Source organism: Platalea leucorodia, assembly GCF_965183815.1.
Source record: "Platalea leucorodia genome assembly, chromosome: 7".
Classification (NCBI taxonomy): domain Eukaryota; kingdom Metazoa; phylum Chordata; class Aves; order Pelecaniformes; family Threskiornithidae; genus Platalea; species Platalea leucorodia.
In genome coordinates this window covers 31,046,834-31,064,922 of record NC_138829.1, presented here as the reverse complement: position 1 = coordinate 31,064,922, position 18,089 = coordinate 31,046,834, and the positions used below count along the sequence as shown (strand labels likewise).

Sequence of the window (18,089 nt, the reverse complement as noted above, 5' to 3'; positions counted from 1 at the left end):
ACTTTGAAAATAACGTCATCAGCTGTATTCTCAGATACAAAAGACACATTTGGCCAACGCAGTCCACCATGCGCCAATTTGCCTAGGTAGGACCTCTACGCTATCTTGTCCACTGCTCTCTAATATTATTTCAGGCCAATACATTGCTATACTTTGTTCTAAGCAGCACAGTTCCTTAACACTTTGAACTTCTAATGTTATTACCAGCAGAAAAAAAATATGTTTACTATGCTAGCCAAGTATACAAGGTTATTCATTACTCATACATAACAGCTTTTCTGGTCAGCTACAGACCTTTTATAATTCTATGAAAACACAATTATCAAGTTGTATTTGTATGCGCTTCTGAAATGCATCTTCAAGAAGCCGTGCCCAAGCCTCTTCAGACAGTTTTTTACTCCGTGGGCGTTAAGAGTTTGAGACAACACAAAAAACATATTAGTACATGTAAATTTTTTCCCAGAATTTAAACAGTATTCCAATTGTGGAGATTTTGATGAATAAGATGGTAAATTTCTATGCTGAACTAAGTGAAACAATCCAGTAGCAGGAGCTTCTTGTGGACAAATGTAATTGACTGTCCTTCATTCATATCACATAAGCAAGCAGGCAGGAATGCATACACACACGCATACCCTGCAAGTTTAAAATATTGCCTTCTTCCCACCTTAATTTACTGCAGTCCTGTGATTATTAGACACAGTAGATAAAGACTGAGCCTCACTCAATGACTAGCTCTGAACTTCTCATTGCACTGTCTTCTCCTACCCAGAAAAGTTCCTAATAATGTTTAGCACCTCCTTCTCCTTATCTATTGCCTGTGACATACAAGTCATTAGCATTTGTCATACTGTAGCATCTGAGGGCCTGTCACAGATGAGGATCTCCCTGCACCACCAGAACAAAACAACAAATTCCATCCTAAAGTATAATTGTACAATAGGACAGATACAGACAAGAGAATGCAAACTAATCATCCCACATTATTACATCTTATCTTGATATCTCAGCAGTTTTGACAACTGCAATTTAGTGTTTAGCATATCACATCATTACATTGGGTTTCCTAATTTCACTTCCTCACAGCTTTTAAAAAGCATGGTACTACCAGTTTACTGTCAGTTAACCCATCACCAGCATTTTCTGCTATTTTAATAGAGAGGTTCTAGTAAAGACAATTTTTTATTCTGGCTTCTCCAAAAGGTATCAAAAGAATGAATTGCACTGCTGCTGTTATGCCCCCAATTGCTGCCTAAATTGCCATTCTGAACGTGCATGCAAAATGACCAGGTAAGAATGATGCTCTACTTTGCTTTACTTGGAGCAGTAATACTCAAAACAAGAGGAAGACGTACAACCTATGCGCGAAGAGGTACTCTTACTGAAGGTTGCAAAAGAACTTTGACCTTCGTTCTGTAATAATTAGAGATACATCCTTTGCAAAGATATTTGGTCCAGGCATTGGAAGATTTGATAGAATCAAGAGCAGGAGATGAATAAAGGGAGAGCAAATTTACTACACTAGATAAACCACATGGACTGCTAGAGTTTTAAACAGAGGAATTAACATACTTATGAAACATCCTCAATACAAAGAAAAAAACCAAACAAACTTCAATATTCTGTAGTAAAACATCACTGTATTTATTTCATGGTGAAAACCACAAACTAGCATTCCAGTAGACAGCCATCAGTTACACAGGAACTCTTAAAAGATGCACACAGGTTATGTTCATAAGCACACACATGCCATACAGATAAGTTCAGATTCTTTTTGCCTCCTGAAGTCCACTCGAGCCTTAGCAGTCCCTAAAGTTCCTGCTAGCGAGGTGACAGAAAGTACCAGTTCTGTCATTCACACACAGTCTAGACCAATGATTAAGCCTGTAGTAGCAGAGAAGGGCGTACCAACACATTCCCAGTGCTCCAGCCACAGTCTTCTCAAACAGGTGGCTGGAATAATTACAGCATAAAATTGTACAGCTGTCATTTTGAAGAACTTTAGTCATTATGCTGTAGGTAACTTTTCTATGAATAACTGTTACAACCAGAAGAACACAGGTCAGCTTTATAGGGATCACCCTCTAATCCTAAAATCCGCCCGAAGCTATTACATAGGTCTCTCATGGTTGAGACTAGAAGTATCTGCTCTACATGTCTCAGGGACAAGAACACGCATGTGAGCAGTGCCAGAGAAAGGACTGGAAGGGGTAGACAGGAGCACCAGCATATGATGGGAGATGTCACAGCCACATAGCAGGTGTCCAAAGTACATCCCTCTCTTCTGTCACACAGCCCCACTGAGGATTTCTGTGTGCTGGCACTTGACCCCTAAGAAAAAGGGAAAGTCTTGCCCTTACTCAGTGGATGGTCCCTACGTCTCAAAATTGTGCAAACGGGCTTTCAAAGTAGTCCTTGAGTTTTCACTCGATCCAATCCTCAGTAAAGGCACCTTGGCACTGAAGTCTAAGCAAAGGCAGCACAGGGAAGAGAAATCCACTGCTCACCTGGAATTAATTCTAGCAACCAGGTCCCGAGAAGAGTACTTTGGGAGGACCAGCCTCTCTCTTTAACGAAGCACCAGGTAAGCAAATATAGTCAACGCCAGCAGGAACCAAAGAGTGAGTCGGAGAAGCCGTGTTATCTATGTGTCACTATTACACCTTAAGTCCAAGGTAAGTCCCTACTGGCTTCCTCAGGCAGGCCAAAAGAGACCAAAGGGACCTAAAACTGTCCCAAATATTTGCTGTAGAAGATCAGGTCCCATCAGTAATATAGATCCTAATGCCGTTCCAACTAAGACTATGCTTAGAACGAAAATATACTTTGACAGGTAGCAAAGAAAAGCATTTCAGGAGTGTCTGTACCACAGTGGCTGCACGTTGGACTCGCCTTTACAAAACTGTCTACATGGGAAAAACAATGCTGCCAAAACTTCCCAGGGCAGCAGGGAGGCTGCGGGCAGAACTACGGCACTGAATGAACTCATATGACAGGACAGCAACTGATGTTCAGCTTTTAGTACACTTCCATCTACTGACAGATGATGCTTTTGATTCCCAAGAGGAAAGAACACAAATAAACCTTTCATCACTGCAGGCCTTGACTCCCACCAAGGGGAAAAAAGGCAAAGTGCATCATTTCTAAACTTAAAACATCCCAATACCAAAACCAGTTTCACCATGCTGCTTTTATCTAGACCATATACTAACTAAAAGAAGTAATATATCTCAGAAAAAAGAAATTACAACAGCAAAAAAAAAAATTTGTTGCTGTATCCTCAAAGTTCGTGAGGTGGGAATCACTCTGTTCACGATGACCTGCTTGTAGTGGAACAAACAAGATAGTGGTGAGTTTGTTTTAATACAGAAAAAAAAAATTTTTTTTTATTAGTTTTTATTCTTTCAAATTAGAAAATAATGGCTAACAGGAGCTAATAGGTAGCTCCAAAGTTTAGATTTCTATTTAGGCAGTACTCCTAATGAATATGAAAATTAAAGGAAAATATTTTCAGATTTTCATTTTGGAGAAGCTATATTAACATCACATTGGGCACTTCCTAAAGTACTTTAAAAGAGTCCTCTCAAGAAGAGTGATTAGGGACCAATTTAGTGAATTAATGAGGTTACTCTGTGTTACTCCTTAGTGAAGGCCGACTTCCAGTGAGTTAATGAGGTTACTTTGCAACCAATGCTACAGCTCTTGCTAATTACTTTAAGTCTCTCAGTTCTGGATGTCCACCCGTCTTTACTCCTGTGCTCCCAGGATAAGCACTTCTGCTACTTCTTATCTTGCAAGTCTTCCACCCACCATGTTTCAAAGATCTTATTGGAAGACAGGTTTGTAAATAACAGTTTTTAAAAGGTCTGACGTAAGTACTATTCAGTATCAATATTTACCCTTTATACTCCAATCCATTAAGATTAGGGTAGTAGAGCATTCTCTGTTCCCTGTACTGACCCCAAGAAAACAACTAGCCCACATAAAAAAGTGCTGATTCTGTATAATTTCTATTAAAAAAAATAATCATGCTTTCAATGTTAAAATTAGTTCATTAACTTGTAAAGACCATGATACACAAATTCTTTAATACACATTCTTCCTCTGCAGAAAATTTAATTGATTTAAGAACATTTTCTAAACATCACAATCATATTGATAAGATGTCAAGAAAGGCTAGGGAAATTTATCAAAATAATTACATTACTACAGCATTTACAGCATTATACTCAGCATAACTCCACATGCTGACACACTTCTGAGTTTTTCCTTCCCCACCCTCCCTTTAGGAACAGCCGTATCCATAGGGATGCAAAATTCTTAAATAGCTACAGCAGTAAGCTCCTGCCAGTGCTAAGCCCTTAAACTCAAAGTGACTCAGCTGATTTTACAGCTGGCCAGTGTAAAAAGATACCAAGGAAGTAAAAATAGGCACTGTAAACTCATTTCTGTAATTACATTTAAATGTAATTACAACAATAATGGTCGTTTAAAGACTACTGTTGTGTTTAAACAAAACCCAAAATAAGGAAAAAAAGACAACCCCACTTCATCCCCAAAATGGTTAACACAACCACTGCTAGCATGAGGGTGTGTCACTCAATTCCAGAGCAACCGCTGGATTCCCTTGACGGGAGCCCCTGCCATGTGACAAAGCCTTCGGCTTCAGGCGCCTGGCCCAAGGCATGTGACTTGTGGCGGAAAACCAAGCTCAGCTGCCTGCCAGCACTCGTGCGGGATCTGTAATGCATACCATCTGCCCAGACCAGTTAAAAGTGGGGAAATAAGGAATTACGTGTGCCTACACTACTGAATAATTATTTACCACGTAATAATTTCAAGTAACTACAAATTAAAATACTGAATTTAAACCTCATTAGTTAGAAAAATATACCAGTTAAATATTTACAACGGGTCACACAACTTTAATGTTTCGAAGAACATACATCCTGCACAACTGATTTGTTGTTAAAGCAATAGTAATTCCAACTTACTTTTGATTAATGATTGTTTTCCCTTTCTGTAGTTCTTTCTATGGAAGGAAATATCAGACCTCAGACTCTCCCTGTTTCTTTTGCTGAAATACCGTTTTGTTTCCACATATGAACCAAAAGCAGCAGCAGAGCAATCACGATCATCCACAAGAGGACTGCCCGCACACCTGTGTCGCCTACATTTATTCTTCTGGACCCATTTCCAAAACATATCGTACACTGTTTTCTTACAATGCTGTTACAGAACAAATAAAGGCCAGAAAATGTCCACCTATGTGTAAGACTTCAGAGCTACCATGCTATATTTTAAAGGTACAAGGAAGAAGCAACTAAAAATTAACTGCTAATTTAGGAACTCTCACCACAATTATGAAATATTAAACTTCCACAACACTCAACCTCTGTAGTCTTAACTGCAATCACAGCTCAGGCCAACAAAATCAAGCTAGAGAATTAACAACTCCATCCTGTATCTATTCCAGCAGAAACTCTGCATTATTAGAAATTAAAAGAAATGAATTTAGAATTCAAATTTGACATTTAGAAACACTTTCAAACTTCCTTTTAGCAAAATAAAGGACAGACAGTTGAACCCTCTTCTGAGAGTTCACTATTAGGAAGGAATACATCATCTAAGTACTCAACTACACATTCAATAAATATCAGATGTGTAAAATGAAACAAAAGAAAAAAATGCACCACAAGAAACAGCTTCTGCAGGATAGGTAATTTCTATATTTCTAAATAAATTATTGTTAGCTTTGCTCTTGAATTTACAAAGGATGTGTTGGGCTGCCTTTTGCATTTTTCAGCATCTTTATAGAAAAGATATGCCATGCGTCAGGGTAGTAATTCTACATGTTTGTTCTCCTGTCTCCAGCACTTTGTAAATATTTTGCAGAAACTTGGTCCACAATAGCTGAATAAATTAAAGAACTTGAAACTACAGATAGTTCTGCCTATGATTTCCACTAGTTGCAACCTCAATTGTGCAAACAGATAATGGTTGGAGTACACACTACATTTGCTAACATTTCAAAATGAAATAAGCAATCAAAACAAAAAGTATGATTTTGTAAACATGCTTAAATATGCACATCTCCCCACTGGCTTCTGCTGGATTTCCAGGTGCTCAAAAAGAGAACCACCTTAAATAAGAAAACTTCTGTTTCCCCATTACCAATCTACTGACCACCTACGCTCCCTACGCCTCGTACATAGCCCCTTTGTAAGGGGCCGACATTTAAAATAACTTGACTAGTACAGTCATTCAAGAAAAGGAAGCCCACTATTCGAAATTTGTGTAACACCTCTTTTATTGGTCTGATCCAACCTGTTAGGAGACGGGAACTTTCAAAAGGTCATTAACTCGCTGCCGTAAAATTCTGCGCCCATCTTTTGTCTGGTACTTGCAAGAATCACTTCAATTTTATCTCACACACAAAGCCCTGAACAAAACAAAGGGTACTTGATGATACTACTGATACTTTAATGGAAAAAATGACAGACTAGTAAGTAGTGGCAAAGACAGTGTGATGAGTTATGCAGAACTGTCTGGACTACTCAGAGGCGTGGGCTCATTAAAACAAAATGTGTTCTAACACACATAAATGCCAAGTTACAGATCTTAGTCTAGGTAATACATTAAGCCATGACTAAGAAACGAGCAATCATATCCTAGAAAGCAACTCTGAAGATAAATAACTAAAACTGCGCTTCCTGTGCAATGTTTTGGAAACATCTTAACTAAATTTGGGATATATAACTGGTAACAGTTAAGTTAAATGTACTACTATAAACAGCATGAATGAAGCCAACACTGGAAAATATTTCCAAAAAACTTGGAAATTGAAGAATTGGAGAGGGGGCAGAAGATCAGGAGCTGACAAGATACTTGTGTGCAAGTACACACACAGTAACAACAGTATTGGCTTTTAATTCAATTGGAAAAGGTGCACTGACTGCCCACCGCAGAAGTCCGTCCAATTCAAATACAAAAGGACAAGCCAATTCCAACAACAAAGGCAACCAGGCAGCAGATTAAATAGCGAACCAGGGGGTAAAGTTAGGTAGGATGGCCTATTGGAAGCATTAACTACACATTACGCTTGTATCAAACAAGATGCTCAATTCAGTAATAACCAGGTAAAATACAGGGGCCTACGACAGAAGAGAGGATGTCAATTTAGATGACCTAATCTTCCCTTCCGGCCTTTGCAACCATTAAGATTCTCAAAATGACGAGACAAGGCTAATTAATCTCCATAATACCCGTGACAATGAGGCCATAATTCCCATTTTACAAAGAGCAACCAGAAAGATGTTAGCATGCTAAAACTCTAACCATTGCAAAAAACCCAACCACCCACCAACAACAACAAACAGCTTTAAAAATCAGAAACAGTTCTAAACATTATTCCGTAACAAGATGATAGCTCCCTGAAAAATACAGCACACCCCGCTACTTCCATCTCAGAAAAGCACTCTATAGGATGCTGAAGATCCCACTATATTGGAGTCCACAGATGACTCCAGTGCTCGCATTTCACTGCTGCCACACTCTCTGCCTTCATTAAAAGACAAAAAAAGTTAGTAGGAATCACATGAGTCTTGCCATTGCAAAGCTTACAAAATTTCATTTATTAAGACGTCTGCATTAGCCCAAACCAATAATGCACTAAGAACATATGCTTTGCATGGTTTAAAATAATGAAAACTGTAGCCTATTGTTGACAGCAATACTTATCCTAATTTACTCATGGCTGCACTCCCGCACAAAACTGTAATAATGGACTGCCTTCCCCCCCCCCCCCCCCCTTAAAATAACAAAATGAGCAGATCTGTAGGACACACAACATGTAACCACCTTGATACGGATAAAGCTGCCCTCACAGCCTGTCAGTTTTATCACGATTGTTAGATCTGTTAAAGGGCACTTTACCGCTGTCTGAATTACAAAGACACTTTTAAAGCCAGCCCAAACTTTAAAAATAGGCCTGAAAACCACTACTTTGGATTTCTATCCCCATCTCTACAAGAAAAATTGTTTTCCTCTCTACATCTAATTTTGATTTACTGGAGTTACACAATCCTGATAAACACAGGAGCCTGTAGTTTTAAGCAATCGGGTGGAGGCAAAGCTAAACTGTTCCATATTATTCTACTAAAGTCTCACTAGCTCACATCAACACAGTCTTTGGTTCACTAGAATTTCTTCTCATGCTTGTTATTACATGTTAGCAAATACAAGGTAGAGATACATCTTTTCTCTGGTGAATACATACTTCGGAAAGAACAAGGTTTAATGTAAATTAACAAACTTATTTGATCTAAAAAATAAACTGAAAGGATTTCTATTTTACACATTAGAACCCTAAATTCTGATCCTTTGTATAATTTTTGTTTTTATTTGTCAAATAAGATGATAACTCTTGATAATTCTTTGCTGACCCAATCTGTTAATGCTAAGTTACACAGGTGACTTAGGGCACAGCCAAAGGGGAAGACATGCTTTCTCTTTCTGAGCATTAATAAGGCTTATTTCATCTGTTCTGTGTAGCAAAGATTTTACTCGGGTTTTACTTTACGTGTTATACTACTGCTTTGTTCCACAAGTTTTCTTTGTAATTAAGGAAAATAATTAAATAAAATCTTCCTTGCTAAATACTGTTACTCTGGCAGATAGGGAAAGAAAATAGCAACACAAAGCCCAGATCTGAGTTGTTCTCATTTATTTCACCAAAAAGAACGTGAAACAATCAGACAGGGCGAAAAAGATAAATTGAAACACTTATGTGGAAAAGTGCTATATTAATAACATGAGATTGTAACTAACAGCCTCTACATTGTCTTTGAAATTATCTGTAACAATTTAAACACTAAAAATACCATTTCAGTTACGCTTATATAAAATGCATACTTAAAACTCCTGTTAAAGTTGACTTAATAGTATACAGTTTCACTACAATTTGGGACTAGCACTTATAATCACAATGAGTTTAGCTATTTTACTCCAATTCAACTACTTAACAGATCCACTTCTATTCACTCATTAAGTTTCTGCAGTTTAAGCTACTGGCTTTTGCTGCTGGTAAAATGTTAGCCATTCTTCATGCTAAGTGACTAACAGTGTCTGTGACTCATTATCACCAGAAGATGAATATGCCGCTGATTTTTGTAATGCTAACATATGAGTAACACTAAAAATAATTTAATCAGCTGTAATATGTAAATCTGGGGAGAAGTAAAGAAACGTCAATTATTTGGCACCACTACCTGTTATTGGCTGCATACCCCGCAATCTGTTGTGATACTGCTAGAAGTAGCACACTAGGAAATACACCACCATGCATTTGTGCCTACTTTCATTTTTCTGATTTGATCTGAAACACTAGTTTCAATATCCATTACTCTTGTACAGAAACAAATTATTAGCTTTAAAATATACCATTTCCTTGAGACTATGTTTGCAAAGTAACGCTATTACTTTACTACAATAATGAAGCACAAGATTTTGAATCCATTATTTCAATACCATCCCCCCCCCCCAAGTTTGTGATCTTTCTTTGCTAAGTGAGACTGTGTATTGCTCTTAACTCCTTAAGAAATCAGTCCGGAAACAGTGTTGTGCTTTAGTGAAAATGCATAGCATTCACATCAATATTTTTCATGTATCTTTGTTTCATAGCTTTGCCAGTCCTCACCATATGCAGCTTTTAATCACCAGATGTACTTCACTAAAATGATGATCTTTTTCTTCATTTACGTCATAAGAGCAAATCGTTTCTTATGTAAAAGTGGACTAATACTTAATATTCAAAGTCACTCTAACTGATCCCTGAAAAACATCACATATCATTCTCCAAGAAATTGACTGTTTTAAGATTCCATCTTCCAATTTTTGAATTCCACAGATGAAAAATTTTCTTAAAGTTTTGTTAATCAACATAATAGCAATAAACAATTCCAAGATCTTGAAATAACATCTGCACAGCACACAAATATTTGTGAATGCTCTTCTTGCTTAACAGATGAAAAAAATGTTGTAGAGTCTAGAAGTTGGTTTTCTTACCAACAGAAAAATATGTCCACATTATAAATCAGGCATACACTGAAACCATTTTCAAAATTAGTTCCTGAAATATGTGATTGGCAACCCTTTTGTCACATAGTAAATCTCCTGTTCAGACAAGCAATAATTCCTTTAAAAACATAGCTGAAAAGCAACTTTAAAATATAATCAAGGATTATTTATTTACACTTTCTCAGCACATGACTGTTTTGGCTACTTGAACTGTCATTTGGAAAGATTTCAAAAATACTTTTCAAGACATCATCTATTTCTTACAGAGCATTTCAAAATAAAGTAAGTCACCTTGAAATACATGCTGTAATACTGCAGACACCCGAGACAATCCACTGAGAAGTTCTCCACTGAGGAGTTTGTACCTTTCACTGCTTCTCCCATATTTCAGGTTATGCAGTTCTACCTCCAGTGCTCATCAGACACCTCTATGATCTGCTGTAATTCACTGTAACAGCAGAAAACTAGGCATCTCCTTCAGTGAGTTTAAAAAGCAGCTTGCTCTTTGAGTGAATTAGAGGGGTCCAGTAAGGCCTGACACTGGCATGAAGCAAGAATATGGCTGGGAGGAACAAAAACAGTGAGTGATAAAAACGAGAAGTAGCAGCTCTCCCTTTTGAAGGTAAGGAGCTACTATGTCAGCTCACCAAATACCATGGAACCACATCTTCAGTGTATTCACAGTATCAATTAAAAGTAGCAGTTTTAACTTCATTGTAACACCACTTGAACAGGTAGAGAACCCCGATAACTTTTTCCCAATTTACACCTTATTCTCTTCTGTTTGTCTTTGAGTGAAGCCTACAACACCAAAAGAGATCAACAATTTAGAAGACCAGCAAAATTAAATTATACCCAGGCTCAAAACAAAAATTAAAATGCCAAATGGTATTTTAAATGTTTCTTCCTTCAGACATAAAAACTAATTTTAAAACCACAATGCTGCAATAATAGAGCATTCATTACCTATGCTTTAAGGAAAAAAAGGCACTTGGACTATTTATTTCATTTGTATTGAGATGAAAGTCTGTTCTAAATAAAATGTATAAAACCCACAACCGGTTTATATTTTAGAAGTTGACATTTCATTCCTGGTCCTCAAACACCCAGAAGGTATCCTTACAAATACTTATGCCCAAACTTCTACTTCTGTTCTATACTGAATATACTGAAGTAGCAAGTTCACCTACATTTGTCAGAAAAATTCATTCTTAACTATCAAATTCTTTTCTACAGCAGCAAATTAAGAAGTCAGTAAATCAGCTTTTCTGAGGCTGAAAACATAGTGCTCCACCAGTATCCGTACTACAAGGGACAGACAGGGAAGTCAAATGCATCTCCCTACAGTTAAGTCTCTTTCAAGCCAGAATTTTATCTGTAAGCTTGTCAAGGCCAAGATCAGGCAATTTGAAATTCTAAAGCAGTGTACAAAACTGTGCTCACTGTTATGTAAGTACTACAAATCCACATTTTAGAGATGTATGAATTTTACTCTTCCTGTAATAAAAGCAATCGTGAAAGATGAACAGCTTTTAAGAGATAAGCCTGAAAACTGTTCTCTTCTTCTATCAGAAAGACACTAGCCCTGCTCTGAGATGGAAAAGTAAAGTAAAGTGAGAGTAATGAAAAAAGATGGAAAATAGGAGAGATGCAAGAGTGCCAAAACAAGAACTGGGGAAACAAACAAACAAACACACCAAAAAATGTAAGCGATATCAGATTTAAAAGTTGTGATTGTTTATGCTTTTGCTACCTCCCTTCCATACTACTCACGGGCCCTCACAGGAAGTACTGTGACACAGGCACGGCAACACTTAAGTAACAGAAGTGGTGACATCAGCATTTTGTGCTGTGTGAAATATGAAAAGGAGTGAGAGCAGGGACTGTGCTACATGAAGTGTACAAATGCAGTTGAGAAGGAGGGTGGCATGAACAGCAACATTCTTTAAAGAAGGGGCAGAATACTTGTGTGAACAGTAGTTAACATTTGTGATTTTTGTTTGGATTTACAGAGCTCAGAAAAAGCTACTGTACCTCTTGAGAAAAGTGTTGCAAGATTATGGATGCTTAAATATATCTAGGTGATCATTGTAATTTTAATGCAAAAAAAAAAAAAAGAAGTTTTTCTCTACCATTAAAAACAAAACAAAACAAACCCCAACACTTCCACAGTGCAACTCTGAATACATTTCTTTAAATTAAACAATCAGATTATGTGTCAGAACGGGCACCGCGGATCACTCACACAACCTTACGTTTTTAATCAGACAACTGTACTTCAAGCACCACTAACAGAAACTCTTCATTTCAGTGACCTACATTTGAGTTCAGTCTGTAAAAACATTTCTGAGGCTGAAAGTTTCTAGGAATGTCAAATGTTATATACAGCTACAGAGAGAGAGAAAAATAACATTCCATAAATGAAAGCCAAAACTACTTACGTTTCAAAACAGCGATCCACGTTGTCTGACATCAGAAGTAGCATGCATAGCTGTTCCAGTGCTATTAGCTGCATATCCCTTTCATCTCCCTGCCCCATCTGCAGCCACTCCAGCAACGTGTCTGGGTCCACATCTGCCATGTTGTTTTTTTCTCTTTAAAAAAAAAAAAAAAAAAAAAAAAAAAAAGGCTGCCTCCACTTAAATTAAAAAGTACCAAAAATATCCTTTTATTGTTCAAGCCACACTAGCTTGAGCACAATGTCTCTCTTCAGCCAGCCCCAGCTTTTTGCAGCTTTCACCTGCAAAGAAAAAAAAAAAAAAAAAAAATTATGATCACAATCTTGTCTTTAAACTTTTTGGATTTGCTACTCTCTAAAGCGTAGAGCATATTTTTGGGCTGACATTAAGAAAAATTCCACATATTTGACCAGCAATTTTTTTTTCCCAAGCTTTATACATGAGTAAACAGTAATGAGTTTGTTCTGTTTCACTGGAAATAAATCTCTAGTTCCAGCTGACAATCAAGCAAGACTTAGAACCTACTCTTATTTATAGGATAGTTCAAAATTAAAACTTAAGTAGAAAAACTGTGCTTAACCCTTTTGTATATTCTCAAAGCTAATATAAAGACAAATAGTGCTGTCTCGCCTGTCTCCTTTCCTTTAATATCACTTTATAATAAAGTGTCCAACTTTCTGAAAGATGGATTACCTCCTCACTAACATATTCAAATGTAGAGAAACATCAAATGTCACATTTTAAATACAAACCCACAAAGCAAAAAAATTGAGATGTACAACTAAAGACTTGGAAAATCTTTGCAAAAGTTTTAATTAAGCCTTCATCTTTTAAAACAGCATTCAAACATAAGGAAAACAAGCTTTTTAAGTCAAAGGATGAAAAAGACAATTTAAGAATCACTTCCATTTTCAAGAGTTAGAGGTTTGTTGCTTTGTTTGGCATTTATTTTAGAAAAAATGTATCTAATTCATAGCTTTTAAAAAATGCAGTGAATAATTCAAATAATTCATGTACATATAAGGAAAACAACATTATTTGTTGGCCCAATGCCATAGTTGTACATGCATGCTGAAGACCAAAAAAGTCCCTTTAAAATGTTAAGAGATATTTTTGACCTATGTGCTTGCTTTTCACTTTGTGTTTTACTAAAAAATAATCAAATTCACCTCCCATGCCTAAGAACACAGCAAACATGACTTTTCATATAAAAACTAACACAAAGGTTACAAACCAATCTCTCCAAATTAAACATGCAAGAAAAAAATTTACTAATTTTTAAATACAGCCTACAGAAAAAGAATTACTTTACCAAACTCTCATATAAATATGAAATGTTGGACAGTGTCCCTACAGACTGGGGGCCAGAGGGGGAGAGAGACGCTCGATCCGGACAAAGTCTGCCTACTTGTTTACTTGCTCCTAACGAGTTAATAGTTAAAAAATAACTCCACCAAGGGCACATCTCCAAACGGGAATCAGAAATTGGTATTATACGGAGAAACGTACACTGAATGAGCAGTGCTGTTTCACAATAGCTTTGAACTCAAAGATGTGACAGATATAAAAAAGATAAGAAAGTACAACAGATATGATTTTTTTTTATAATTTAGGACCACAGTGACATCACAGATGACACAATTACTGCTTGCCGCTTATATATTTTTGTTATTGTTGCAGTCTTGCTGTAAAAAGTAATTCAAGTGTTACTAAATTCATATTCTGTGCTTTAAACAACGCCTATGACCCTCCGAGATGTTTACGGACTGTTATTTCCTGTTCCAAGACTAAATAAAACTACTTTCAGCCAGTACAAGTGGGATCGTATTGTAAGTATAGTATGTCTCCTTAACGCGACTAAATTATTAACTTCAGGTGGGGGGGGAAGCGGGGGTAAAGAAAGGGTAAAGGCAACAGAAACAAGAAAATTAAGAGAGACAGTGAAAGTGGGGTAAGTTCAACACAGGCACCTGCTGTTCTTCCACCCAGACGAGCTCTAACCAGACGGAAACGAGCCGCCGAGCAGAAAACAGAGCAGGGCGAGCGGCCGGGGCTCCCAGGAGAGCCGCGCCAGAAAAGGGGCCAGGCCGCAGCTGAACTCATCCCCCGCCGCCCGGGCCTACCCACACGGACACACCAGGCGGGCCCAGGCCCGCGCGGGGCTCGGGGCCCCCTCCCCACGCCCGGCCTCCCGGGGAAGGGAGGCCCCCGCACCGCCTCCCCCCTCCGCGCCGCCCCCGCGCACAGGCGAGCCGGCGGCGTGAGGGGCTCCCCGGCAGCGCCGCCCCGCTCGGCCCCTCAGCCCCCACGCAGAGATTTTCCGGCACCCGCCGCCGCCCCCGTCCAGGGCCCCGGCCCGCAGCCGGGCCTCCCGCCCCGCTCCCTCCGGGCCTGCCGACACCGACCCGCCAGGCCCGGGCAGCGACGCTCGAGTTCCCGGCGAGCCGCAGGCCGCGCAGGGTGACCCGGCCTGGCGGCTCAGGCAAGGCACCGTCTCCCCAGCACCAGCAGAAGCGGCCCCGCACCCTCCCCGCCCCCGCCGCTCACCTCGGCCTCCCGGAGCCTCTTCGCCGGAGCAGACCCCTCCTCAGCGCCGCGGGGAGACAGGGGGAGAGGCGAGGAGGCGGCGGCGGCAGCCCGAGCCCCACAGCAGGCGGCAGCCAGCGGCATCCATGGCGCTCCGCCCGGCACGGGATTGGGTGGGAGGAGGGGGAAGGGAGCCGCGCCGTGGCCGCGGGGGGAGGAGCCGGCGCCGGCGCCGGTCGAGCGGCCGCTGGAGGCGCTGCCGGGGCGGCCCGGCTGCCTCCCGCCCCCCCGGCGACGGCCCGGCTCGCACAAGCGGCGGAGGGCTGCCGGCACGGCAGGGCGCGGGGCGCGGCGCGGCTGGCGGTCCCGCTCCCCCCCGTCTTGCTGCTGGCGGAGCCGCCGCCGCGCCCCGGCCTGCGCCTGCGGCGGCCTCCCGGGTCCGGCGGCCTCCCGGGCCGAGAGGGGGCCCGCGCTTCCGCACCCGCCTCTGGAGGGGCCGCGGGGGCCGCGCTCCCCTCGGGCACGCCGCGCCCGGCCCCAGCTCAGCTCCCTCCGCCTGAGGGGAGCCCCGATCGGGCCCGGCTCCCCCGCCCCGGCCCCGCAAGGGCCTTCTCGGCCAGGCGCCGGCCTTGGGGGGGGGGGGGGGCGGTCCTGGTCCCCCAGGGAGCCCGGCCACCCGCGGAGTCGAGGCTTGGCCATCTTGTCGGCCGCCTCGCCCCAGGCTTGGGTGGCCCTTCCCTGCCTGCGTGGGGATTTTTTTTTTGTGATTACAGGTCATTTTATTTCATGCCATATTCTGTTTATTCAATATAGTAGTCTCTATATTTATGGAGGGCGGGCTTATACCTTGGAGGGCCCACTCTTGAAAACACTGATCCAGTTCCAGCACCTCCATTAAAGGGGCGATGGTGAACAGATCTAAACGTCGCAGTAATGGGTCTTTAAGAGCAGAGGTTTTAACTTGCCCTTATCCTGTAGTGAATTTGAGGTGCTGCCCCTGTGCTGTGTAGCTTGAGGCAAGTTTCGCAGCAGAGTAGCCCCCTGCCACACGTGCTGCAAAATGCTGTGCGCATTGCATGTGATCAAAAAATAAAGGAAGCAAACTGCTAGAAATTTAAAATGAAGGACTAAAAGGGCTTTATAGCAAACTAGTATAAATTTAATGAAGGACTAAAAGCGAAGGTCTTCAAAATAATTTCCTTCTTTGTAGGATGACATGCATTTTTCTAAGGAATTTAAGCCTATTAATATAAGTACAGTAAATAAGATTATTGTACATTTGAATGTCAGTCCTACCTACCTCATAGACATTTCCTGTAATTAGGAGGCTAAAACTACACACTGAACAAAAAGGCAGTAGCAGTCATGCTCAGTTAAAACTTGTGAATGCAGAAACTTTTATTGTTTGGTGTTGTAATAACACCTCTAGAAAGTGTTGCCTTTATTGCTGTAGTTTTTTTCAGAATACAAGAACAGTATTTCCTTTGTCTCTATTTCTGATTTCTAAGGCAGCTTAGCCTTTCTGTCTTAACCGTATTATGCCTCTCTTAACTGCCACTTGTTCGAGGCCTGCCGAGATTTACATGTATATCCTTTGCATATGCTTGTCCTTCAGAGGTCAGCAAGACTTCTTATATGCTTAAAGTTAAGGACATGAGGCAGTAGGAGGACTGAGTCTGCAGTCTTTAAATTTAGAAGCTTGATCTTCTTTCACTTTCACTGGTACAGAAGCAGCAGCAGAATTAGGCCAAACTTACAAGAACCCGATCTGCTAAGTGACCTCGCTCCTGTTGCATGGTGCTAGAACAGTTTTCTTTGCTTATTATTGTGAAGAGAGGTTTCAGTTAAAGCAACGTTATGAGTTTCTTCTGAAGACCAAAAACAAATGCTAATTTTCAATTGTAAAGACCAAAAACTTTGAAATCAAACAAATGTTTCACTCTTTGTACATAGGCTGCACTCTCTGCTTCAGGTATCTCTGCACAGATACGTGGTTATCCATGGAGAAGATGAGGTTATCAAAATAGAGATCAACTTAGGAACAAAATCGAAAGTTTAAATATTGTACATGCAAAGACTACAAATTGTCGATTTTAAATACTATTAAATAGGAGTGCAACATTTTAAAATACTGGAAATAGCTTTCAGTGCTGTACATCTTTATTTCTAAATGAATAAACATAAATACTTCCATGTCCTGTGGCGTTAATTGTCCAAATTGATACATCCTTTTTTTTTGTATTAAAGGAAGTATATCAAGTAATGTATTACAGCTTTAGTAATGAATCAGGCTTTTTTTTCATTGTGATACGTTTGTAATATTTAAGAGTTTGCTGGTGATTTTTGTTCCTCATTACAAGATTTCTTGTCCCCAGAATGAATCTGAAAAAGAAGAAATGATCTGCTGACTAGATAATCGCTGCTTTATTGATTATATACTTCTTACAACATATATGTTCGTGGACTGATTAATACTTTTTCCACTTCTTGTGCTGACTGGGCATTCAAATTATTTTCGGCAGTTGTCGGAGAGTACTCTGTTGAAATACATCACAGCAAGCGATACCCCTCAAGTTACTCTTTCAGGCTCCCTCTGTGTACACCACTGATACAGACTAAGACTACCTCTTCAAAAGTGACTGCTCTCTAATATTTAATGAGAAGGAAATCACTAGGAAATAAGAGTACAGTTAGCGGATAAGACAGACATAAGAATTGCATCAGTCATTTTTCCAGAATTACTTGCTTTCATGTGAATTTTCATATGAACAAAGTTTTGTTCAGACCCCCAAATTTCCAGCCTGTGGCTATCATTTGGTTAGTGCTAGGCCTAAGCGTATTGAGGAGGGAGGATTTTACATGGATTAGTGCAGCCAGACAAGGAAGGCAGGTAATGCCATGTACCGAAGTGACGAGTAATGGCTCTTGACTGTCATAGTTGCTTTGAAGAAAATCACGCTAAGCATTGTGTGAAACTTGCAAAAAGAGCTACAGTTCCCCACACTTGTGCAATGTACGTATTATTCA

General features: G+C 40.1%; 1 protein-coding gene across 8 annotated transcripts in view; it reads right to left on the bottom strand.

Annotated features, from left to right (window-relative positions):
- HECTD1 (HECT domain E3 ubiquitin protein ligase 1) overlaps positions 1-15,231 on the bottom strand; it is a 64,670-nt gene extending 49,439 nt beyond the window's left edge. For 7 of the 8 annotated variants that reach the window (XM_082318521.1, XM_082318528.1, XM_082318526.1 and 4 more), the window contains exons 1-2: positions 15,084-15,231; positions 12,519-12,817 (exon numbers count right to left, since the gene is read on the bottom strand). In XM_082318521.1, the coding sequence (XP_082174647.1) occupies positions 12,519-12,658 (140 nt within the window). In that variant the 5' untranslated portion in view covers positions 12,659-12,817; positions 15,084-15,231. The remainder of the gene's footprint in view (positions 1-12,518; positions 12,818-15,083) is intronic. The other variant, XM_082318522.1, reaches the window with a different exon arrangement.
- Between the last annotated feature and the right edge of the window lie 2,858 nt (positions 15,232-18,089).